Consider the following 25,912-nt stretch of genomic DNA (forward strand, 5'->3'; position numbering starts at 1 on the left):
AAGCAAGCTGTGGCTGGACGGCTCATGGGAAAGGAGAACTGGGATTTTAAGATCCCGCTTGAACCTCCCCGGAGAGGGACCACCACACAGTTGCCACAGAACAGAATGGATTTTGCATATGTCAGTCAGGGAGAGAGACCTCTCCCTCTTGCCCAGAATTGGAAGGAATGCTCTAAAACCTCTTCCTCTGCCCACAGTGTAACACACGCGAGGACTGTGATGAATCAGAAGCACTGTCGGGATTCCTGAAGCGACTGTGACTTTCACGAGCTCGACATCGCCCGGCGCGGTAACGGTGAGGATCTTGTTTATAAGCTGTATGACCTCAATGGAATGGAAAGCTAGGAAAATAACACATGGGTGGACTCAAAATATTTCCTCAGATCATGCTTTTCCCAAAGTGAACGTTTACTGGTTGTCACGGGTAGTCTAGTGTTGAAGAGGCATGTGGTCTAAATGCAGCGATTATACCTTGAAAACAGTGCTCCAAGCAAAGGTGGACACTGCCCCGGGAGGCTCCCTTTCTTCCTAAGAACTAGATGCTCTGACCTGCTCCATGGCGTTAGCGTTCCGGTAGGTCTGTACTTGGAATTAATGGGTAAGAACTTGCAGATCAAGTGGGAAAAGAGTGAAGGAGAAGTTAGTTACTCATTTCTCTGTCATCATGAGAAAGTGCAAACCATCCTAGCCCGCCCTCCCCCCACCTGTACACCCCTTTGCTACATCCCCCCTCCCTAGGTTCAGGAAGTTCACAATTCTTAACGAAGCACACATTACCTGGTACCGTATTTTAAGAGTTTTGAAACAACATTGTTGAACTCAGCGATACTTTGTCATATTCATATATCTTTCTCTTTTTTTATTGAGTAAAGCAGCTTTGAAGCTTATCAGGCACTGCCCAACAAAACATTTAGTCCAGAAAAATCTGTTAGGAACTTTTTAACCTTGGGCTAACAGCCAAGTACTCTGTACAAGAAAAACTGTAAAATAATTCATAGTTTTAATTCTGAAGCCATTTTTTTTTTGTTTTTTTACTGGCATCCTGTACACACTTCTTCTTTAAAAAAAAAAATCACAAAATGAATATTAACAAAAAAAATTAGGGACAGTATTTTCAGGCAACAAAAAGTGGGGTGGGGAAGCTTATTCTGAAGGTACATTTAAAACTGAAATAACAATGAAAATTAAGAATTGCATAGCACTGTGAATTTAGTCTTCAGGAAAACAAAACAGAAGCTATTTGGTATTGATACAAATCCATCTATTTGATAGTTTAGTTAGTCATCCATGGTTATGTACATATTTTATATAATGAATGTTCTTTTAAAGTCCCGTTTTTCCAAGCTCCATTTTTCTGTTGCTGGGGTGGTTTTTGTTAAAGTCTAAACGAAAAACCTGCTGACGACTCCGCTACACCTGAATTTCCTCCGAACGTGCATGAGCGGACGTTCTCGCCAAACGTCTCTGGTGAGCCGAAGTGCCTTTCTGCTACATACCGTTCATTTGTCAGAAAATGAAATAATCCACAGTGCGAGGTGTCTGGGTCCACCGTGCACAGCCCACACCCAGGCCGAAGTAGCCCGGCTCTAGGGTCCCCAGGCCAGGGCTCTCGAGCCCGTCCACCCTCTGGTCTTCAAGGTCCCAACTTTGAGCTGGTAAAGCTTCAGAAAGCATTAACAAGCACCATGGTTAAAGGCCTCTTTGTCCCTGCACGCAGAGATTTTTGCATTTCTTTTTCTCTTTGTGTTGTGTGTCCTTGTGGCTTTAAATTAAACCAAAATAAAAAAAAAAGACAAGGACTCCAGAAACGTATGGTCCTCGCACAGTGCTAGGCTGCGTGTCTTCCCCTCTACTTTTTTGTCGAAAGCTTGAGTCCCATCTGAAGGCAGATGGCCGCGTTTCCTCAGCTCAATTACAGGTCAGGCTGGAGAGGAGCCCTGTGCTTTCCAGAGGCCTCGGGGTGGTTGAGCTCCAGGAGAAGGATCAGAGGACAAGTGCTTCATCGCCTCTGCTGTGCATATACCGGGTAGGCTAGTGTGACGTTGAGGGAGTCATTGTGCTGCACGAGGGAGGTGTGTTGGTAATGTAGCACCAGCTCCTTCAGGGAGCTGTACAAGTTATAGGGCTCGGCAAAGCCGTAGCCGGTTGCCGTTTTGTTGATGACACAGTGCTTCACTTCGCCGTCCACCCTGGAGAAGAGAGAGGGAACAAGGTGACTCAACAGGGTTTTCCAGGAAAGGGTCCTCATGAAAATGTACCCCCTGCGGACCAGGAAGGGAACACTCCCGGGGTAGCTGTGGACTTGGGCCTCACTGAGCCACTGTCTTCTCATCTTTAGGATGGTATGCGTGCGACAGGGGGGCTTTCAGAAACGAGATCAGGCACAGGAGGACGCGCGTCCCTACCGTGACTGTCGGCGCTGCCGTACGAGCAGGGCTCTACGCTTAGCACAGGCACTAATCGGACAATCCTCTCCCTCCTTTCCTGCAGGAGCATTTTTCTGCTTAAATGGAGGGAGAGCTTTGGATACAATTTTCAGAATCTTTCCTTCCTAGAAGATGCTCCCTTTCCTCTTGGGTGCACCGATCTCCAGGCCAGTGACATCCCTCTGCCTGCTGAGCCATGGACTTGACCTGTGGGTGGAGCTCCCACATGAATTCCCTCGTATTCTAATGCTATTAGCCTTGGGAAGTAAAAAAAACCCGTGTTGCTACCTCCATTGTAAAGGTGAAAAGATTTAGGCTTCTCGGGATTATTAGGTGGGGGACTGGGGCCCAAACCCCAGTCTCTGAACTCGACAGCAGGTTTCTATGCTTCCGCCTAGACTTGACAAATATTACATCTTGTTCTCCTGTCCGACAGGAGAAAGAGCTGCCGGAGATAGATACATACACCACGGAGCAGGCGTAGCAGCCCTGTTTACTGCTTTCCCGGACCAGGAAGGTGCCGTCCCGTTTTCCCCGGAGCAGGTTTTCAGCCTTGTTTCTGTTGCTGCTGCCGACGTTCCAGGTCTTCTCGTCGTGGTGCGGCAAATCCTCATCGTCCTCCACCAGCGAGTATTGGCTAAGGAGGCAGGAGACACGGTTTGCAAACGAAGCACTGGGGAGGCCCCGCTCGTGTGTCACCTCTCCCACCGAGCCCGCCAGGCCGGCCACCGTGGGTCTGACTCAAGCAGCTTCTGTGGCCTTCAATGTGACCTCCCTGGACAAAGAGCCCCAGTAAGGAATACTCTTCCTCTTTGTAAGTCAGGAACTGCACGGAGGCAGCTGCGCAGAGAGGAAGGTATCCAACAATCCTGTTTGTCCAGTGCAGATCAGGAAACCGAGGGACCAGGAGGAGTGCCAGTTTTCAGATAATTCAAACAAAACACAGACTTAAGCCCTAGAGATACACTGAAAAGAACGGTGTCCTTTTTTCCTCCCGACCCTTCCAAAAACACACCGGGGAATTTTTCAGAGGTTCACGGCCTTCCTTATAAACACAGAGTCACTTAATGGCACTGTGGGTAAAAACTAGCTTGGCATCCTCCTTCACTCAACTTTCCTTTGTTTTTAAACATTCTTTATAGAAGAGGGTCCAAACTCAGGAAGATTCCTCCCTCGGTCTGCAAACAAAGCGAGTCACGAGTCCTCCTAACAGGACAAAACCCCCGTGCCACCTCCCACCTGAGGGGAGTACTTACTCTTCGGTATTTTCGTTGCCCAGCCACTCGTTCAGCTTCTTTTGCCGAACACCTTTCTGAGTCAACCACCTGGAAGACGGTTATAAAAGGAAAACGCATTAATAATGAATCCTTAATTTTTGCCACCACCGGTCCTTCGCTCCCAGGGTTCCGCCGGGATGACCTACATCAAGTATTGGTCTCTTGTCTTTCTCAGCTGAATGAGGTCTGGTTTAATGCTGTTCATGCGTTTGTCAATCTCCCGATACTCAGCTGCCTGCTTCTTCAAGTCTTCCTCCAGTCGTCGTCTACTGTCCACAATCTCGCTGATGCGAGACTTCAACTTTTCATAATTATGCATAATCCTACAGGCAAGAGAAAGGCACCGGTCACGACCTGCTTCACCGTGATGGTCTCCCTCTCCTGTGCCGTCCTTTTAAAAAACTGATTCAAAGCACCGAAAGCAGGAGGATTTGGGTTATTATCTTGAGCACAGGGACGACCCTCATGGTTCACCAACCTTTGTATTTCTTTCTCATTGCCTTCGCGTTTAAATTTTTCTATGTATTCTTTGCTGTACCGTTCTTGGCTTTGGCACTGTTCTTCAAATATTTTTATGGTTTCATTAAATGCTTCAATAGCTGTTCTTTTCATTTGGATTTCCTACAACACAATGTTTAATAAGACAATGTCATACCTTTCACAGAATAGATAATTTGTTATTGTGAGACAAGGCCGGGACATTTGTAAGGACTCTGTTAGCAAGGAAGGCCTCTGATTCATAAAACCCATTCAAATAGTATCACAGAAGCACACGTTTCCTTTGGGAATTTTCCCAGTCTATGAAAGCACACTGCCTGACAATTTCCTATAGTTTTCGTTTTAAAAGCCATTCCCCTTTATCAGCAATTGAAGGAATCCATGTTGCCTTCTACTCCCTCTGGTGGTCCTAGATACATCACAGCCTAAAGAAGATTAACACTCCAGGAAAGCACTGCAATCTTTCCATTCCCTTTTTTTTTTTTTTTTTTTTTTTTAAATGACAGGGTATAGAAAAGTTAAATCTCCATTTTGGAGGTCAGACAAGTTTGTGGAACTTCAGGATACGATGTCAAATCCACTTAAAACTCCCAGCAACCTCTTCAATTATTCACAAGAACTTCTCATTCTGACACTTACAAGCTTCATTTAAAAGGTTTAGTGATGCTACGAATATTACACAATGATTCACAAATACATGATCTTTCCCCCCAGTTCATTAGCTAAAGATCAACTTTATTTTCTTTTTTCGAAACGGAAGTGAAACATGTTAGATTCTAGTAACTAAGAGTTCTGAGAGTTTCACTTGTTTTTGGCAAAAAACTCACTCACCTGGGAAGTACGGGTATAATCTTCATATAATCTATCATATTCCCGACTTTTTTCTTGAAATTGAGTGTTATATTCATGTAATTTTTTCCCTACAGCTTCAATATTATCTTCTTTGACAACTTGATCCTGGAAGAATTAAGAGATGGAAGAGAAAGAATCTCAGTTGATCCGCTACGTGGTCAATTATCCGGCCATTCTCAAACTGCAATTTTGGGATCACAGGTATAAAGTTCTTAAAATTCTATTACATGCAATTCACCTGCTTCACAATGCTTTCTAAATACTTGAAAGTATCTTGTCTAAATACTGTAACGTGAGCATTTCAATTTTGAATACCTGTTGGTATTTGGATACTGGATAAAGTAATTTCACGTCCAGTTTGGGATTATACTGAGCTAGGGACTCATTCCGGTAGTGGTTTATTAGTTCAACCACAGAGTTGAAGGTTAGTGGGTCAGAGAAGCCATATTTCCCATCTCGGTGAAATATTTTGATTAACTTGTTATTTCCTCCTTTCCTGTAAATAAAATGAAAAACAGCATTACAAAAGTATGATAAAAATAACATTACACTCTTCCTTAGAAATGCGTTCTAATGTCTACTTCCACACCTCCATCATGGCTACGTTCCCCGACTCACCTTAGTGTAAGAGTGTAATCCCCATGCATTTTAGTAGATGCGTCTCGTACCAAAAAGGTCCCGTCAGCTGTATCTCGAAGTTTTTCATTCACTTCTTCCCTAAAATGACAAGGACACAGGACAAAGCTCACCTTGAGGATTTTAAAACAGGCTTCATTTTTAGAGTCTGAGCTTCACAGCAAAACTAAGCATCACCAAGTATGTGGAGATCCTCTATCCCCCCTTCCCCGCCCCTACAGATTGACATTCATTAATTGCGTTTTCTGACTGCATGTATTGTTTATATAGAAACATACTAAATTTCATCTCATTGCAAACTGGGAGCTAAAAAACAAAACAAAACGAAACTGGTCTCTCTAAACACTCTGGCCAACGAGCTCAGAAAGTCATGATCCCAAAGAGGACTCTTCCTCCCCTTTCATTTAAAAAAAAAACAAAAAAAAACAAAACACACCAAAAACTGGTATGAAGAAAGATGTATTTTTCATCTGGATAAGATACGAACATTAATTCTTACAGAAAGTGACTCTGGACCCTCCCTCAAGGCCGTGAGCCACTGCACCCTGGCGCTCTCCTGACCTCACTGTCAATAATGAAACTTCTCGAGTATTTAATTTCCTGTGGCATCCAGCACCCACGGTGCCCCAGCACTCAGGGACTTCTCTGGTCTTCTTTGGAAGACGACCAACTATGCTTCATGCTTATGTTGGAGGATATCCTAAAAATGGAACTCAGCAAGCTGGTGCATTTCTTTCTCTAAAACCAGAACTCTGTCTCAAGTGAACGAACAGTCCAGGGTTTTTGTAGCCTTACCTTGAGATATCGCCCCAGTACCATTCAGCATCTTGTAAGGACATATTGTTATTCATACCGTTGTTGGCTACAGTGGTGGGTTTGGGTGGTTTAGGAGGCAACGCTGTAGATTAAAGAGAAACAAAAAGTTGCTAGCGATCCCAACTACAGTTGAAGGTTGCAATGAGAACTAAGTTTCTTTACAATACTGTGAAATACAGCAGTAATTCACAACTCCATGAAACACGATCGTTTTCTTAAAGACATCTCTCAGAGTGTGGATCCAAAAGACAAGGAAGTGAAAAAGAAGCGAACAGCTTAGAGATTAACAAATAAACCGGGCCGGCCATGTGAGTGTATTTCAGAGTAAAACCAGAGTCCCGGCATTCTGCTTCTAGGCTCTAGTTATATTAAAGTTTCAGGCCTGATCAAATCAATCTAAAATAGGAAACCGTGAACATATGAGCAGGAGGAATCACATGGGTTGCCTTTAATTTCCTCTTTTTATTTAATTATAAAAGACAAATTCGGTTTCTGTCCTCCACAAATGCTGTTGCTGTAAGAAAAGAGCTCATCTACAGCAATATGTTTTAAGAGGAGGAATTGGGTTTCTCTAATCTTAGTATTTCAGGCACTCTTCTGCCAAAAGCCACTTTAAGAAACTCATCTGTGACCTAAATCTCTTCAGCATTCATGTTAATATTCTATTGGATATATTGTGCTCCAGATGCCAAGACTGATTAAAAACCATACCCCTCTTCCTCAATGTCAAATCAGTATTCATATACCTATTGGTGACAAATAAAAGACTGCAGTGTTTCTGAATTTCTTAATTGGGAGCAGGGCTAATACTGGTAGAAAATTTGGGAAGCAAAATAAGGCTAGGATTTGTAACTGACTTCTGAGTTGTAAGTTTTAAAGGACAGTCGTTTACACAAAAATGTATTTCAGGAGTCTATCAAGAACATTTTATAAGGACTAGGACTAACTAAGAAGAAGCCAACTCCTTTTCTCATTATAGTGTCTCAACAGAAGAGCAGGCAGTCTCAGCGTTTGATTTAGAATAGTTGCAGGTCACCTACAACTGAGTTGTAATCACTGCTTCATTTTACATGCTTTCTAAAGTACCAAGTGTTATCACTGCAAAGTACCACTGTTCCCATCCACTGTCAAAAGAGGAAAGTAGCACAAAGGACACATCATTTTAATTAAAGGAACAGTATGAACGATACACAGCAATACAGCCCAAAGAGCAAAGGACCTCGATTAACAAAAGACATCAGTGAAAAACCGGAATTCAATTCATATCTATTCAAGTAAGAAAGAAACCCATTTACCACAGACAGCCTGATCTGCTCGCTTCCAGAGGCGAACAATTTAATGTCCAAGCTATGATCAAACTAATTTTTATTAAATTAGAACAAATTCATAAAAACTAGAAACCTCAAGAGGATCGGTTTACAGTAGTTGTCAACCTCCCTCTCCCCCCCCCCCGCAACCNGGTGGATCCATTTCTATATAAAACATCAAGTCTGTGCCACAATTTATATCTGTCTTAGCATATTCTAAATCCAGGTCTTCCATATTCCAAACAGTGTTGTACATTTGTGCGAGAGTTTCCTTGGCTGAGCTCAGTTATAAGAAAAGAGTCCGGCTTTCTTTGTAATGGTGTCTTGGAATTCATTTTAAAACCTATAAGGGGCTGCACTGTAACCTATTACATCACACACCCCAGCCAATCAAGTCAGAAAAATGTCACCAGACCACTCCTGCTCCATCATTTCTCTTCTAGATCCGTTCTTAACACAATCCCAGCCTCACGAAGAACCCACGTTTCAGAGGACTGCAATGTATATACATGCTCATCGTTTCAAAAAGGTGTTTAATTTGACTCTTCTCCTCCAGCACGGAGTTCTCTAATTCCTTTTTTATTACTCCTTGCAGCATGGTACGCTCCGCTGTTGGCAGGTTGACAAAAGCTGATATGCTGCAGCCCGGAGCTTTTTTTTTTCCCCCTAGTGCATCTGGGTTTATGGAGAGCCTGGTCATGCCTTGGTTTAAAAATCTTACAGATGCATCAAAATGGTATATTTAAGGTATATTTTACAGTCTTTAAATGCCTCTGGTATATATTAAAAGCAGAAGGGATCAAGAACTCTGGATATTTAATTTCATTCCTACATAATTCACTGACAACTCAGAACTTAAACACGGTTACAAACGTACCACATTAGAAAGCACAACTGAAAGAAAAACCTCCTTCTACCAAACATACTAAAGTTGACGCTAGACACTAGGGAGTAACAATGAAGCATTTTAACAGGAATGAAGAGGTACCTCTTATCAGTACACACTTAATGTACTAACACTTAATGGGCTAACAAGACTAGTCCAGGTAAGTTATGTCTTCCAAAAAGAAAGAGGCCATATATCAGAAGGCAGAGCAGAGGTAGAGTTATGTTTGCAAACTATTTCTCACTGATAAACCCATCTTCCAACTTCTTGTGCTAGTAACTGCTTGAGGGATAGTGATGTAATCACTTTTGGGTTCCCCCCGTCCTCCCTCCATCTCAAAAGCCTCACCCTGGGGACTATTATTTCTGCTTAGCAATATTTAATGTAAAGAAATCAATTCCTCTATAAATCTATTCATTCTAGTTCTCTACAGCCATTCTGCATACAGTCTTGCCATCCTCACTGGAGTCTAATGTACATTCCCAGTGAAAACCACCTCTTTATATTTACATTATTATGAAGAGGTGGGGGGGAACCCCCCCAAATAAATAGTAGTTGATTGAAAAAACTATAGTGGGCTTTGTGTTCCAATGTACTTATGCATGTCACATATTTGTGTGACAATTTAAGGAACAGAGAACCTCTTAAAATTTATTGTTAGTCTATCAAATTTAGAATCATAAAAAATAGCAGAGCAAAGGCAAGACACTTCATTGAGCAGCACTCTTTGCTTGAATCCTGTCTAACTGGATTTATTTTCCCATTGAGGAGGAAGGCAGATTCAACGTATAGCCTTCGGATGACGGCCACGGCCACTTTTCTATGCCTAAACTCAAAATCGCACGCACAAAAATGGTCCCAGTGGTGGAGGGATATGTCCTGGGCTGAGGTTCAGAAAAAAATGTTTTACTTTAATAAAAATGTGTTTTCCCTCCCCCAGGAGTCCTGCCAGCAGCTGTGGACAGGCTAACAGCCCAGAGGGCTACCCCATGTCTTTGGGCACTGGGTGCAGACCAGTCCTGCTGCTGGATCCCATGTGGCAAACCGACCAGGGAAGGAGGGGAGCAAGACAGGTGACTTTCCACGTCTCTCCAAAGCCTGGCCGGGCACCAACTTCCAGCCAAGCACTGTGTAATTACCTCCTTCCCCGTGTCCAGCCTAAAGCCCATCTTTTCCTCACTCTGTGCCCCAGGAGGAAAGGGGGGAGTGTCTCCGCTAATCTCTTATCTGTCCTCCCCAGACAGCACTTGGTCTCACTCACACACCCCGAAGACAAACTGCGGAGGGGAACAGGGCACGCAAGAACAAAAGCAGGGAAGCGGTGAGGGGGGCGCAAGTTAAAGGCACAACTTACTTTGCAGGTTATGCATGTCTGCAGTTTCCCGAGGCCGGGCGGGTCTCCGACCCGGAGAACTGACGCCCCCGCTCTCCCCTCGGCCCGCCCGGAGGCGACGGCTCCGCGGCAGCACCCCNCGCGACACGGACGCCGGGACGGGACCGGGACCGCAGCAGCAGCGCCGCTCACTGCCCGCTCCCCATTGACACAGCCACTGGATGCCGGTGGTGCCGTAAGCGGGAGGGAGAAAGCCCCGGCGCTCGCACGTCTCGCAGATAAAGATCACGGCTTCATGATTAACTTGGGCAGGTTCAAATATTTGCTGAGCTAGGGATTTCGGGTGGGGGAGGGGCGCCGAAGTCAAAGTCAAAGTTGTCATCGGCTAACAAGTGGCCACTGCCAGCCCAACTCGCTCATTTTCGCCAAGGAAATGAGAAGGCCATTGTGAGGGGACCTAAAATAGTCTCCCTAACTGGCTGCGGCAGCGCGCGGGGCTCAAGTGGCCACAGTGAAGCGAGGCACTATGCACGGCCAAACACAGGAAGTGGCTGAGCTAGTTCAGCAAAAATAGAATCAAAGCCTTGCTTGTAAAGGCCGGAGCCTCTCCGAACGGCCCAGAACACGGTGCCTTGCTCGTGTCCACCTCCTCCCACACACCAGCACAGACAGCCCCGCAGGTGTAAGAGGAAAGCCCTACGAAGGAACTGGGCACGGTACAGGTTTGAAAAAAGGCTTGATCGTGGGAGGAGAGGATCCTAGGGAAGGCTACTGTTGACTGCATGGGTACTATACTCTCCACGACCTCGGGAATCCTAACAGAAAAACCCCACTCCGCAAGCTGCTTTTAGGAAGCCAATTTCAACCCACGTTTAATTGGCCCTAGAACTGTCTAATAATTAAAAGGTGTGTCTGCATGCATTCATGTGACTGCTAAATGGAGCAAAGGAGAGGGCGAGCTGACTCGTATGCCTTTGCAGAGGACTTCTGTCCTTGGAGAAAGTTGTAACGAACCACACTACAATTTGACCTAAGAAAATATTCACTTTGCATCAGCCTAGATGGATAGCTTTACTAATATCCCAAGAACCTTAAGAATGCAAATCACAGAATCACTAACTTTAAAACCAGAAAGTAATCCGAAGATCACTTCAAGCACATCCCTCATGCTATACACACACACACACACACACACACACACACACACACACACGATCCTCACCCAGAGGGGTTAAGGGGTTTGCACAAGATCAAAGCGCTCCAGGGCCACAACCTAGCCTTCTGACGTTAAGCCCTAAACTCCTTTTTCTCCACCCACTGGCCATGTCTTCACTTCCCTCTGCCAGATAAAGTTAAAATTAACAAGTGAAACTTAAGTTCATGTCTTTTAGGCCACATGTGAAAAAATTCACACCTATAACAAAACTCTGACTTTTCCTGTTCTCTATTTTTAGCCTGTTTAAATGTTTAAAAAACCACCTTCTAATTCTCTATGAGGCAACACGGTTCTGTCTGTAAGACCCTCAGACTCTGTACAGGAAGGGGACCCCAGGGTCATATGCAGAGAACGCTAAAGGAATATCTAGGTGTGGACCATCAAGTCCACAGAGGGAGGCCCCAGGTTGACGATTACTTGCAACATCTGGGAAATGTGCTCAACTCACAAGACTAGGGGCTTCACAAACTTTCCTTTGGTGTGACTGATAAAGCATGAAAAACCTATTGCCAGTGGGAAGAAAAAAAGTCTCTAAGTGAATCTTGCAGCTCCTGCCTGCTGATCACAGGGACACAAGGTTAGTTCAGAGAATACCTTTACATCCTGAGCAGCAGAATCTTGCCCTACTTTTAAAAATAGTCTTTCTAAAGCCAGAAGCCTCGGAAACACCAGTCTCTTAAGCCTATCTGTCTGAATTTACATGATGTTTTGTGTCAAAGCTTTCCAAGATTAAACTATTAACTGGTCCAACGGTTCTGTCACAGAACACTGTCCACTGAAAAGCATCACAGCTTCGACTTTGAGAGATTTGAAAACTCTGCTTCAAATGTCTCACAGTACCTACAATCCTCTACCACAGAGGTTCTGTTACATTACTGAAAGGGTGAGCTGAGTCTTTCCCAGTTCAATTTTAGTCTTCGAAAAGTTGATGGGCGAGACACATAGTGCTCCTTATTACCTAAAAAAGGGAGCCCTCTGCTGGCAGAACAGAATCAGTAACCTCTCTTTGGGGAAAAAAAGATCAACTTTCTGTGTACTGTATTTCATTCATCTCCTCCTACGTCCAAAATACCACACAAACATAGGATTCACTTACAAATAAATAATAAATCGAACCCACAGATGTTATAACAACTTAGGAAATGTTATTCACTTTCTTTAAGCCCTTTTTTATTTAAAATTTTTAAAAAATGTTTATTTCTTAGAGAGAGAAACAGAGTGTGAGTGGGAGAGGGGCAGAAAGAGAGGGAGACAGAATCTGAAGCGGGCTCCAGGCTCTGAGCTGTCAGCACAGAGCCTGACATGGGGCTCGAACCCACAAACCGTGAGATCATGACCTGAGCTGATGTTGGACACTTAACCAACTGAGCCACCCAGGAGCCCCTTCTTTAAGCCCTTTAAAAAAAAAAATTTTTTTTTTAAAAGCCTGTATTTTAATGTCAGCATTTCTTGGAGACCCAAACACTCAGTCACACTGGAAACCTTACACATGTAATTGAAAACTGACTTTACCTTCTATAGTCTTCAAAACACTATGTCTTACTACTTTTCCTTTCCTCTAAGTTTTGCAAAACTCATTTCAGAGGCAAAAATAGGCCACATTTCATTTCTCAGCAGGTGTGATCTTGTCAGGGAAGATATCCTTAATCATTAAAATATGTTTGAAAGTTACAGACAGAACGCTATCTCACAAGTGCACACCACCATCAGATAGTGAGTGTGCCACAACCAGCTTGCACCCCACATAACTTCTTTTAAAAAAATGCAGTGAGAACGGAAAAAAAAATAAACGAACCCAAATCTTCATTTACGGGTTAAACAAATACCTCCCTTCACAATTTTAACTTAAGACAAATTAGAACAGAAGAGCCTTTCAGTATGATGCAAATTCATTACTCCATATCCAGCGCTCTTAATGACCCTGCACTAAGGAAAACATCCATTTGAACTTCTAAATAAACCCAGCTTTACATAGGTTACATTCTATGAAATACATGAAAAGGTGGGACCGTTGCTTAGCAGAATAAAGCACACCTTCCTTTTCAGATTCTGTCCTTGGAGAGAAAGAGAAGGCAGCACTGTGAAAATAATGCAGGGGTGACCTATACCCCACTAATATATACACTCTGAAATGGGTTTCTTTTTCAGAGCACAAATAAAACTTCCTATTTTGCGATAAAACCTAGTATGGCTTGCCTTATTAGTGTAGTTTATTCCTACCCATCTAAATATATGCAGTTTTTTCAAGGTTTCATTTCTCACCTTTGAAACAACCCTCTAATGTCAGACCACATTTTAAACCCAATAAAAAATAAATCAGAGAAAAGTAAAACTCTTTGAAAGTCATTTCCCTCTACCTTAGTGCTTGCTTTAGTCTTGGTTGCAAACCAAGCCCAGAGCATTTAAAACAAGATTTATGAATCAGGCTCTTCAGGATGAATGTTTTGCAATGCGCCAGTGGTTAAACATTAACTCTGACAGGTGTAGAAGGGGCAGGAGGGAGAAAGAGTCATTTATTTTCCACTCTGGGTTTGAGGGTGCAATATTAGACTTCAATTATGCCGCATTAATATTTCTGAATATATCCGTGAAATCTGAAATATGTAAATACACTTATAATGGATTTCATTCAAAGACACCCTGTGGTAAATGGTCCCATTTTTACCTAGGCTGCCCTATAGAAATCTGCGTTAGCTACCTGAGTATTAGTAGGGTAAACATAACACGTAATGATTCAAGAAAACCTGCTGTTCAGCTTTAGGTGTTTTTTAGACTTTTAGTAACAAAGGGAACAGTGGACTATCAAAGTTGTGAGAACTTACTCTCTGTTCAACCTTTCAAACCTTAGTTTCCCTCCAAATAGGGAAGATGCCTGCCTGCTTCACAGTTTTGCTGGATGCATTCAATGAGTGCTGGTGCAAAAGTGCTTTGAAAGTTGGTAAGTTTAGCAAAACATTTTTACAAATTTGATTATGCTGTGCTTAGCTCTAGGCTAGGAGGAGCTCAACGGGAGAAACACCCTTTGCCCTTGAGGAATGTACTGAGCAGATGAAAACAACAGGAAGTACCACAGAATAGTGAAGTTTAAGAAGACAAGGTGTTGAGGGCATAGACCTATTGAATGGGTTGATCACCGCACACCCAGCAGGAAGAGACCTACTTGTGAGATGAAATGGATGGTACTGTTTGGGCTGCCTGTGTTCAGTTGTACATTTTGTGCACTGCATAAGGGCATGTGGGAGGGGGACCTGGTCCTGAAATCCAGGCCCCTCTCCTCACCAAGCTGCACACAGTGGAAAGGGCATCATACTGAATAAGGTACCGTCCTCCCTTCAAGCAAAGCAGGCATGGAGCAACAAAGGGCCAGGAGCGTGTCCTATGCAGATTAGCAGTGAAGGCCAGGCAAGCACCTGGAGGCCTGGCTCTGTGGGCTGGGAATGTGGGCTTGATGGAGAGAAGGGCCTGTCAGGATTGAGGAACTGGAGCTGCAGAACAGGGCCACCCCTGGAAGGTCATTAAAAACCAGAGCTGGGCAACAGGAGAGACAGGCTAAAGGGTTATGAGCCTCAGTACTTACCACCTCATTTACATCTCACAACCACCCCAGGAGAGAGGCAGTATTCCCATTTCACAGACTAGAAAACCATTTGGAAAGCAGAGTTACTTGATATGAACTGGCAAATGAGGAGCAAGAGCTGATTCAAAGCAGACCTATTTGACTCACTGTTCTTACCAGTATACTATGGGTGGAGTGATTCTATGCTATAGTCCCCAAACCTATAAAAACTACACTGGGGCTCCTTTACTATATGTGGACCCAGAGAAGCAAATATCATCTATCTTTAGTTTCTTGCTTACTGGAAACCTCAGAGGACTTGGGACTAGACACTAAAAGCAGTCCCAATGCTCATGAAGCTTCCCAAAACCCAGGAAGCAGGTGCCGCAGCAAGCAGCAGGCTGGGGTCCGGGACTGGCTTGGGCACATGCTGGGTATTAGCAGGGAGAGCTCTTAACCTCTGGGGGAGCTTCAGTTTCCAACTGAGCAAATGAAGTGTTGGACAAAGCCTTTGACTCTAAAATGATGCTTTCCACGACACCGTCATTTAAAACATTTACTATTTCTTAAAATCTAGTGTAACAGTCATTATTTTTGTACTTTGCAACTTACTGTGATTAAACCTCTGAAACTCGTCGAATTGGAATACTATTTCCTCTTCCCCTTTTCAAATTGTAGCAATTCTTCCAAGCACATTTCAAGTCCTATTTCTTCTACAAGCCTTTTCGATCTACTCAGTTACCCAACAAAGTCACCCATCACATTTCTAAAATTCTTTTTATGTTCAGAGTAAGCACCCTAGAGCCTAGCACTTAATTACTGTATGCTAACAGTCTTATACAAATTGACACATTGCCTCAATCATCATCAGTTTTACCTATCACTTCAAGTTCTACCAGGTAAAAACTGCAAAAGATGTCCATCTATTACATAATAGCCTTGTTTCCCTGTCTCCCCCTAAAACCATTCAAGTACTTAGTTCTTTTTTTGTTTAATGATTATTTTTATTTTTGAGAGAGAGTGCGCGAGCAGGGGAGGGGCAGAGAAAGAGAGAAGGAGGCACAGAATCTGAAGCAGGCTCCAGGCTCCAAGCTGTCAGCACAGAACGTGACGCGGGGGTCGAACTCATGAACCGCGAGATCACGACCCAAGCAGATGTCGGACGCTTAACCAACTGAGCCACCCAGGCACCCCTCCAAGCACTCATTTGTGTACGCAACAAAAAAGTCAGTTCAAATAAATGATTTATGACTATTCAATGGAGATGCATCAGCGTTGCGTTTCCAGAGCCCTCTGGTAATAGCGCATGCTGGGGCAATGAAGAAGAACTTGACGAAAATGTTGGATTCCCACCAGGCCTAAGAAATCATTTCTCTATCCAAGAGTGCCCTGCCAATCATTTGCAGCAACGTCAATCCTGAATACCCAGGTGTTCAGGACGATGTTCTACCTGAAGCAGGTGGGGTGTTTCCACAAGTGAGGGACTAATGAAGCATCTATTTCATTCCAAAGGACTATACATTCCTTATAATAGCTAGGAGATAACACACAAAGGGAAAACTAGCTCCAATTAGAATTTAGTGATTACTTGGATTCAATTTTCTTGAAGAGGCTGCATGAGTCTTGAGATGAACTCGTAAACACTCAGTGCATTGTTTATCATTCAACACGGCTGACAGAACTAACCCGCCTGGGAAACTGGTGCATCAGTTTCTTAGAAGACTGTACGAGGGTCTATGACATAGCAGGCAGTCCGGAAGTGCACATGATGAAAATGGGTGGATGTGAATGTTTTCTTTGGTCGAACTGGGTTGAAACTCATAAGGACGTTTAACCAGCTTATACCAGTCAGACTAATAAAACTCCACCCGTGATTCTCCCTAGTATACAGTAGATATTCTTAAATATTCCAGATAAATTCATTGGTGGGTATCTATCAAATCTTGTCTGACCTTCGCTCTCCTACCTTCCTGTCTCCAGAGGGGTGGGCACTGAGAAGACCTCTGGCCCCTTCTACAAGCAGGGCTCGGCTGTCCCTCCTCTGAGACAAATCTCCACACATACGAGTGCCAGCAGTGAGTGGAAGAGCACAGCTCTGCCCTGTGGCCCAGAGTCCTGTTTCGTTGTTACTAGTCTTCTCCTTTCCCCACCCATGTGTTTAGTCTGAGGTGGGGGCTGGTCAATAAAGGGCTCAAGTGCCATGTTTCACACCTGTCCCCATCCCCTCATCACAGGGTACCTTTAAACACCGACCACAGGCTCTTTCATACTGAGCCAAAAGGCAGCCTCTGAACCCCCACAAAGAGTTTCCAAATCCATTAACAAATGCTTTGAGTAGTGACATGAGATGAACCCTTTGGCCACCCCTCGACTAAAGTCCTAGGCCACTGTTGACAGACTTCTCTGGTGCCATTCACCTACAATTCAGAGTATCCCCATCAAACATCCTGCTTGTTGTGATTTGGAACATGTGGAACATACCACACTTGCCCTATATACGATTTCTGCTGCCTCTCTTACCTCTGGACACCATACTTTGAGCCTGCCCACAGCAGCCCTTCCAAATACTTGCCTCCATGAGTGGTTACCCATGCCATCCATCAATCCACACAGGTGGGTTTTAAGCCTAAACCCTGCCTCTCTCAATCTGCTCCATCCAACTGCAAACAACCAAGCCTGGCTATTTAACACCTACCTACAAAAGCACAACTTAACTTCCCATTGCTTAATTAACACTGATCACTGGGACCCCATGCCTGTTTATACAGAGATAAATTTGGTAGTGTACGTGAGTTACCTATAATGAAGAGTAAATGCATGATGTTTTATTTTAACTCTAGGCATAAATTAAGATACAAGCAACATTTCTACTGGTGCTGAAACTTTACCTACTAGGCCCCAATCATTATGCTAAATGACCAGCTTCTGTTAGCTAACTTCTAATCAGTATATGGCAAAGGAAAGTTGTTTAGACTTTCCACAGTAGAAGGAAAATACATCAGTTTAAATCAAATCCACTACTAACATGGTCTACATTTCCTGCTTTGTTAAATGGCTAACTGAATGCCAGCCTGCTTTCAAAGAAGTGTCTGGCCTGCTCTAACTTGCTGCAGTGAACACCCTGGTTTCAAACTGCTTGCATTATTGAAAATGTTTATTTTGACAGACATTTCTCCGCATACCTGCTTCCAAAACACACATTCCAAAATACTTTAAATTATATAGTAATTATAAATCCCCTATTTTATAAGTATCAGAAAGAAAAACAAGAATGTCAACAACTAAAATGAGCCCCATAATTTATGCAACAACTAGACGCATCAAAGCTGAGGGGAAGGGAGAGCTCGCCCAACAACCTTCGTTTAACATGGAGATCATCTGAAGTTCACAGACACTGAAATCCAGATAACATTTACCAACCACACTACCACTCAGCCATTTTGTCCTTAAATCCCAAGGTAACATGTTACGGATTTCAATTCTACAAGCAGCTTCTGTTACGTCACGGGACATCTAAAGCCACCATTTTTCAGGCTCTAAAAAACGAACCATGAAAGAACTCTAAAAATCCAAAAGGCATTACCTGGTGCAGGCTGTCGTTCATTCCACTCCGTTGAGATTAAAATTTCTACAACTTTTATGAGGTGTTCAGTATTCTCAGAGCTACAAGAAAAAAAAAAAGTTTTATCAGAAACCTTTTTCTTCCTCAACAACAAGCTCATATTCATTCATCCACATTCAAGTCAATGTGTTTGGTGTAAATGTGCCCATGCATCTGTGAGCAACTATCTTGAGAATAAGGTTAATGATCAATCAATCACCTCAGGACTGTCCCCATCACCCCAAAATACATGCTTCTCTCCTTTTGCCTTACCTGGTTGCCGGGAATCTGAAAAGCAGAGGGCTGAAAAGTTCAGAGAGTACTCTTGCGTTCAGAAGATTCTTGCTGGAGGTTTGAGAGAGCTTGAAGAAATGTTTGAGCAAATACTGAAGTGTAAGCCAATACTGATGAGGTATGTTAGGTGCCCTAATGAGCTTCTTCAACAGCTGGATATATTCTTCAGAGCTTTGTACTTCTATAGAGTTTAAAAAAAAAAAAAAAAAAAAAGAAGAAGAAGACTAAGAGTCTGTTTCTAGATATCAGTAGCTAAACACCTAGAACATTTTTCTGTTCTGCATCTACAGATGCACAACAAAGTCATGAGTGGCGGACAGGACATTTGTTCTTCTCAGTACAAAAGGCAATGCGAGAAAGGAGAAATCTCAAGTCAAATGGAAATGCAAGAAACTTTTGGTGTGAAAAAACCACAAGAGGATCAGGGTGTGCTGGCAGAGCTCTGCCCTCTATTGAGCAGCTCTGAGTGTGATTGGCTAATTCAGAGGAGCATCAGATAAGTATCACAGGGTTCAACTTTGAAGGTTACAAACCACAATTTCCTGTCCCCAGAGCACTTGAACTGAGCATTAGGCTCCTAAGCCTGAGAGTCCTCTTCCCTCAACACATTTTGTAATGGCCACTCGAGGAAAATGGTATGAACATCGCTAGTCAACGGTCTCAGTCCCTGGTTCCCTGAATCCCAAGATGGCACTTGGAACACTGTGGCCTTCAGTGACGTACTGAACTTTGTTAATACTGATAAGAGGTTAACAATTAGCCATTTCAACATGTGGACAGTCTTCCTAAGCAAACGAGAATCTGGCTCTCCCATTGCATGCCCTGGTAAGGGAGGGAATTTGTGCTAACAGAGAGGGTGTCAGGGAGGGGCAGATTCCTACTAATAATTTCTACAACAGCTCTCTTTATAGGCAGCATCTCATACAGTTTACATGCACATCCGCATCTCACTGTATGGTCACCGAGGTTTTCAGAAAAGAAAACAAACCTTGGGCTAAATAAAGCATTTCGTTGTAAACGGCTACTGGAATGACAGGATTCGGTAAGTCTGTAAGATAGCGTTTGAAAGCGTCTCCTAAAACGTGCACATCGACCATTTCCAAGTCCACGGAGGCGGCATCTAGGACAGAAACATTTTAAAAAGCATTTCAAACACTGTGTACATTGGCAGGGCCGATTTTCTGTACGTGTGACTCAAATGTGACACATGAAAGTAAGCAGTATGAGGACAGATGTAAAAGACTTGAGTTGTTATCAGCAGGGTTCCTCACAGGGGTTGCGCCTGGCATTTCAAATAGAACAATTTTTCTTTGTGGAAGTCTGTCCCCTAAGTTACAAGCATTTAGCATGATGGCCTCTCCCCAGGATCCCAGGGGCACATACTCGGACTCTGGGGTAACAACAACGGAAAACAATGCCCCCTTTATGAACTGAGTTGTGTCCCCCACAATTCATATGCTGAAGCCCTAACTCCCACTATCTCAGGAGGTGTATTTTGAGATAGAGCCTTTATTGTCATTTTTTAAAGTTTATTTTATTTATTTAAAAAAATTTTTTTAACGTTTATTTATTTTGAGAGAGCGAGCATGAGCAGGGAAGGGGCAGAGAGAGGAGACACAGAATCTGAAGCAGGTTCCAGGCTCTGAGCTGTCAGCACAGAGCCTGATGCGGAGCTCGAACCCACAGACCTTTTTTTTTTTTTTAATTTATAAATAGTTTATTGTCAAGTTGGTTTCCATATAACACCCAGTGCTCATCCCCACAAGTGTCCTCCTCCATGCCCATCTCCCCCCCACACCCATTTGTCCTCAGTTCTCAGCATTCAAGAGTCTCTCATGGTTTGCCTCTCTCCCCTTCCCCCACCATTTCCCCCCTTCTTCCCCCCATGGTCCTCTGTTAAGTTCCTCCTAATCCTCCTATACGTGCAAACATGTGATATTTGTCNCGAACCCACAGACCTTGAGATCATGACCTGAGCCCAAGTCGGACACTTAACTCACTGAGCCACCCAGGTTCCCCTTTCTAAGTTTATTTTTATTTGAGAGAGAGCAAGCAGGGGAGGGGCAAAAGGTGGAGGAGAGAATCCCAAGCAGGCTCCACACGGTCAGTGCAGAGCCCGATGCCGGGGTCGAACTCAAACCCTGAGATCATGACCTGACCTGAAGTTGTACACTTAGCTGACTGAGCCACCCGCATGCACTGAGAAAAGGCCTTTAAAGAGGTGGTTTAATTAAAATGAATCCATTAGGGATAAGCCTGGGAGGGAGGGAGAGGGAGAGGAGGGGGAGAGAGGGAGAGAGGGAGGGAGGGAGGGAGGGGAAGGAGGGGGGAGAGAGAGAGAGAGAGAGAGAGAGAGAGAGAGAGAGAGAGAGAGAATATCCCAAACAGGTTCCACACTTTCAGTGCAGAGCCCGACGTGGGGCTCATACTCTCAAACCATGAGATCATGACCTAAGCCAAAGTTGGTTGCTTAACTGACTGAGTCACCCAGGTGTCCAAGGTATCCTTGTAAGAAGACCAACTTTGGACACACAGAGATGCCAAGAGCGCACGCAGAGAGGGAATGCAGTGTGAGTACACAGTGAGAAGGTGGCCATGCGTACACCAGGGAGAGAGGCCTCAGAGGAAACCAAACCTGTCTTGATCTGGGACTTCTAGTCTCAAGAACTGTGAGAAGACAGGTTTGCGAATGGAGCCACCCAGTCTGTGGAAGGCTGTCATGGCAGCCCTAGTGAACTAAAGTAGCCCCTCATATATTTCCAAATACTGTCTGGAGGGTGCTTCTGATCTGAGAAGAGTTCTGTTTAGGGATGGCTAATCACGTAGTAAATCCTTCTAAAACCTCAACAGGAAGACATGAACTAATCTATCAGTTAGATTTCCTAAATTTTGAGTCGCGAAATACTGCATCTCAGAATTAATATAAATTTACCTCAAAAGAGTATCTGAAGAAACAGTAAGACACACAGAATTTTAACAATCTCAAGAAGAGTCATAAAAATATTTATAACGTTTTGAGGACATTGTCAGGCAATTCAATAATGGGGGAATACTAACCCATACCACTCTCCGAGTGCTTAGGGTAGAGAAAGGCACCAATGCTGGCAGAAAGAGGCAATGCTGGGGCAGGAAGACCACAGGCATCTAGATCTTAGGGGAAGCATCTGGTTGCTGCTGAAGGATTGCACACCCAGTGATGTGAGGGCTACCTCGAGGAAGATCATCCGGAGACTGCTGTACTCAATGGGCAAAAGGTAAGCCGAGGAACAAAACGCTACCTTTTTCAATAGCTTTACTAACTGTGGTGTTGAAAAGAAGTTTGAAAAGAGCACTGCTGGAAGTGAAGAAGACACTTCTGGGAATTCAAATTTTAACAGTTGGAAATGTGTGAGACATGATCAAGAACTAACATAACCTGGTGACTGGATTAGGTTGTGGCCTCGGAGAAAATGAAAAGGAATCCATTTAGTCCAAGTGTTGCAGGCAGAGTAGAAGGTGGTGTCCTGGAAAGCCATGAAGGGAGTGCGATACTATCTATCACTGTGGGTTGAAGCTGAAGTTACCTAAGTTCTTCAGACACATTGGTATCATAAACCCAAGTCGCCCTACTAACTTAGGCAGACCTTACCAAAGAATCACACACCAATAAAGCTCAGAAAAGTCCACCTCGTAGAAAATGTGGTTAAGTGAATCGGAGGGAAAGAACTACTAATCTCAGGCAGTGGAGAGGCAAAGCGTTCTATCACTTAAGTGTCCTCTAGAGAACCACCTGTGGACTTAATGATCTCTAACAAGGAAAAGGTCTTTGCATTAAGGACCCACATTGGAAGTAATGCAACTACTAGGGGCCTGTCTGACAAAATTGTGTGTGCCTCACTGTAGGAACATTCCACAGCCGCTGCCCGCTTCACAACCTGCTGCACCCCGTACCCTTCACACCCTGTACGCATCATTTACTGTGTCTCTTTGCCCAGAAAATTAAAGTTACTTAATTTGCTCATCTTAAAGAATGTGATACCATTTGGCAATGTGGTATATAACATGAAGATGTTCAATATGCCACAGGTCCCTCTCTCAGCGGAGGGCCACGTCTCTATCATGACACTTCCCAGATGGTATGGTAACTAAGTGTTCCTCTTCTAGACTGAGAGCACCTCAAGGGCACGGGCTGTGGCTCTTACCTGCTCTTTCTGCTCCCCTCAGGGTCCCAGCACATAGGACAGGCTTGCTGAATGTTTGTGGACTGGGCTATAAAAATCCTCAGACTACTGTTAATTCACCCAAGACCTTCTGGAACACATGAAGTGTATTCCAAAGAGGATTTTATAACCTTTGAATCAAATCGTCTTATTTCAAGTCTTGGGGATAGTTTTTGGATAAGCTCACCTTATGTCAAATCCACTAGTTGATGACATAGGTTTTATTGTTTTTAATGTAGCTTCTAAGGCTCCTTAGAGCTTCTGACTGTTGCTCCGTTAAGTCTCCTTTTCTGCATTACAACTCTCCTAACAAGCTCTTCCAAGAGCCACAGGCATCTGTCATGTGATGACTTTTGTGGTTAGCGAGGCGAGAACTACACAATCTATGGGTCTGGGATGGAGGGGTTGGTATCCCTCTTCTGCCCCATTTTTCACGGAGTCTGCTCAGGAAGGTAACTGGTAGGCTCTCTAGCATTTCAGCCTTCCTCCCACTGGAATGGAGTCCTCTTCCCAGCTCATCTCTACCTAAGGGAGCAGCAGTTCTCAGGGAGGTTTTCAATTGCTGCCCGAACCCAATTCCCAAGACATATCTCGCAACGTCTGGAGACATTTTTGATCGTTACAACTTGGGAACGATGCTACTGGCATCTAGTGAGTAGTGGACAGGTGTGGTGGGGCTAAAGGAGCCTGATTTTTTTTTTAAGTGATATATAATTAACATATAACCGTGCATGTCATTATAACAACATAATGATTTGATGTTTATGTTACAAAATCATCAGCCACAGTAAATCTAATTAACATCCATCACCAAAGGTACAGGACTTTTCTTGTGATGAGAACTTTTATTATTAAAAAAAATTTTTTTAACGTATATTTATTTTTGAGGAAAAGAGAGAAACAGAGTGTGAGTGGGGGAAGGGCAGAGAGAGAGGGAGACACAGAAAGCAGGCTCCAGGCTCCGAGCTGGTGGCACAGAGCCCCACATGGGGCTTGAACCCACGAAATGTGAGATCGTGACCTGAGCCAAAGTCGGATGCTTAAACGGACTGAGCCACCCAGGTGCCACTGTGATGAGAACTTTTAAAGAAAAGGCATGCTTCAGGGTGGGGTGCCTGCTTGGGTGGTTCAGTCCATTCAGCATTAAACTGAGTTCCAGTTCCTGAGTTCCAGCCCCACCGTTCTCTGTTCTCTGCTGTCGGCACAGAGCCTGCTTTAGATACTGTCTCCGTCTCTCTGTCTCTCCCCCTCCCCAGCTTGAGGGCACATACTCTCTCTCAAAGATAAAATATTAAAAAAAGAAAAGAAAAGACCTGCTTCCGGTTAAGAGAAACCAAAACAATGAGAAAATTCAAATGAGAACAACAAAGGAACAATTCGCTGTAGGTCAATACAGTAGGAAAAAAAAAACAGTATGGACTTTTGAGTTGGAACAATTTGGGTGCAGGTCAGAGCTTTGCCATCAGCAGTAACTAATATCATAAGGGTAATATGTAGATGAAATAAAATGATTTAGGAGGTGCTAATAAAAGCAGGCCGTTATCCTTCACATCCTTCCTTTTCAGATTCTGGTAATTCGCAAAGTTTGGTTAAAAGCCATGAATTCTTTTCTCTCTCTCTCTTTAGTGTGACTTACCTCTGCGCTTCCTCCAAGGTATTACAATATTCTTATGGACTGAAAAATCCTTAAGCTATAAAAAGTTCTGGAAGATCCACTCCCTAAATTTAGATAATGTTTACCCTTTCTCTTCTCACAAAATTCACTTTTATCAAACAGAATCCAAACGAAACCAGTTTTCTACCTGTGTGACCTGGTCTCAAGTGTGGCAGGAAAGCTGCCTGTCAAAACATACTGTTGACGTAATTTTGGTTAGGTATTCCATCTCGGGAGGGGAGGTGAAGATTTGTTTTCTTGACCTAACCTGCATCATCTGCCTTCAATCACATTGAAAAGCTTAACCACTATTTCTCAAATAACTCTCATTGCATCGGTCTCTGATGTCTAAACATTTCCTGTGACTGTTGTTCAGTTTGACCAATTTTCTGACCAAAACATGCATCTCAACTTCAACTGGCTAAGGACAAAAATTCACTGTTTCTTTACCACTCTGGTCAAGCTGTAAGAAATAAAGGTACGTCTTTCACCTAGAGCTTTTTGCCGGTCAGCTCGTACCGACCCAGTCTGGGGAGTGAGGCAGGAGATGCAGCTGTCAAGGGACATGCCTTGCATGTGCGTGACACTGGTTTCCATGCACGAAATAAAAATGAAAGTTCAAAAAAATTTTCAAACTTCAAACGTCTGGGTGGTGCATTTCAAGTGAAACTATTTACTGACAGAGATAGAATCTCCTTCTTTCCCAGAAACATCTCTTCTAGAAACTTTGATGAGCTGCCTCATTTTAAAGCTGTCTCACCTTCAGAGTTTTTCATGGACTACATGCTTTGCACAAGTGTATGTCTCAAAGAGCTTCCTCCCCAACTGGGTTTCCTTCCTTTGGTTTCCTAAATCCGAATTCAGTGAAATAATGTGAGGCAGAAAATTACTTTTCTAAAAAAAATTTGGAGAGGGGATGAAGGATTGGAGAGATTCTACAAATGATAGAGAAGATGACTTGCCAGGATGATCGCCAAGTGAATTTATTCACATTTATAGTTTTATTCTGTTTGGCAAAGGAGAGGGGGAACAAAGAGTAAAGCCACCACTTGGTTGAATTAATTGATGTCCTTTAACCAATGGTGTGTGGGAGCTGGCTTGCTCATCGCCAACTGTGCTCAATTCTTTCCAAGTTGGAGTTTAGTGATAACATGTTGGCAGCCTGAAACTGACCGCAGTGGGCATATTTACACCACAGAAATGGGCAACTACTACAAACCAGGGTTCCCCTACCTGCCTGAGCATTGGGTTTACCAGCATACCACTGAATATAACACTATCATGATGTTACTTAATATAAACATGGCATGAAAAAGCAAATAAGCATTTGGAAGGAAGGAAGGAGGGCCAAAAAGGGGGGG

The 25,912-nt window shown here is 43.6% G+C and overlaps 1 protein-coding gene across 3 annotated transcripts in view; it reads right to left on the reverse strand.

Moving 5' to 3' along the window:
* Window positions 1-826: 826 nt before the first annotated feature.
* The window catches only part of PIK3R1 (phosphoinositide-3-kinase regulatory subunit 1), a 72,519-nt gene continuing 47,433 nt past the window's right edge, over window positions 827-25,912 (reverse strand). The window contains exons 4-15 of one of the 3 annotated variants that reach the window (XM_077773522.1): window positions 19,687-19,818; window positions 18,678-18,879; window positions 18,387-18,466; window positions 6,485-6,587; window positions 5,672-5,770; window positions 5,369-5,549; window positions 5,033-5,158; window positions 4,182-4,324; window positions 3,850-4,026; window positions 3,683-3,751; window positions 2,893-3,063; window positions 827-2,189 (exon numbers count right to left, since the gene is read on the reverse strand). In XM_077773522.1, the coding sequence (XP_077629648.1) occupies window positions 2,000-2,189; window positions 2,893-3,063; window positions 3,683-3,751; window positions 3,850-4,026; window positions 4,182-4,324; window positions 5,033-5,158; window positions 5,369-5,549; window positions 5,672-5,770; window positions 6,485-6,587; window positions 18,387-18,466; window positions 18,678-18,879; window positions 19,687-19,818 (1,673 nt within the window). In that variant the 3' untranslated portion in view covers window positions 827-1,999. Of the gene's footprint in view, window positions 2,190-2,892; window positions 3,064-3,682; window positions 3,752-3,849; window positions 4,027-4,181; window positions 4,325-5,032; window positions 5,159-5,368; window positions 5,550-5,671; window positions 5,771-6,484; window positions 6,588-7,962; window positions 8,129-10,052; window positions 10,156-18,386; window positions 18,467-18,677; window positions 18,880-19,686; window positions 19,819-25,912 lie in introns of those variants that run through there. The other 2 variants (XM_077773524.1, XM_077773523.1) reach the window with 2 other exon arrangements.

Source organism: Crocuta crocuta, unplaced genomic scaffold (genome assembly GCF_008692635.1).
Source record: "Crocuta crocuta isolate KB4526 unplaced genomic scaffold, BGI_CrCroc_1.0 scaffold383, whole genome shotgun sequence".
NCBI lineage: Eukaryota > Metazoa > Chordata > Mammalia > Carnivora > Hyaenidae > Crocuta > Crocuta crocuta.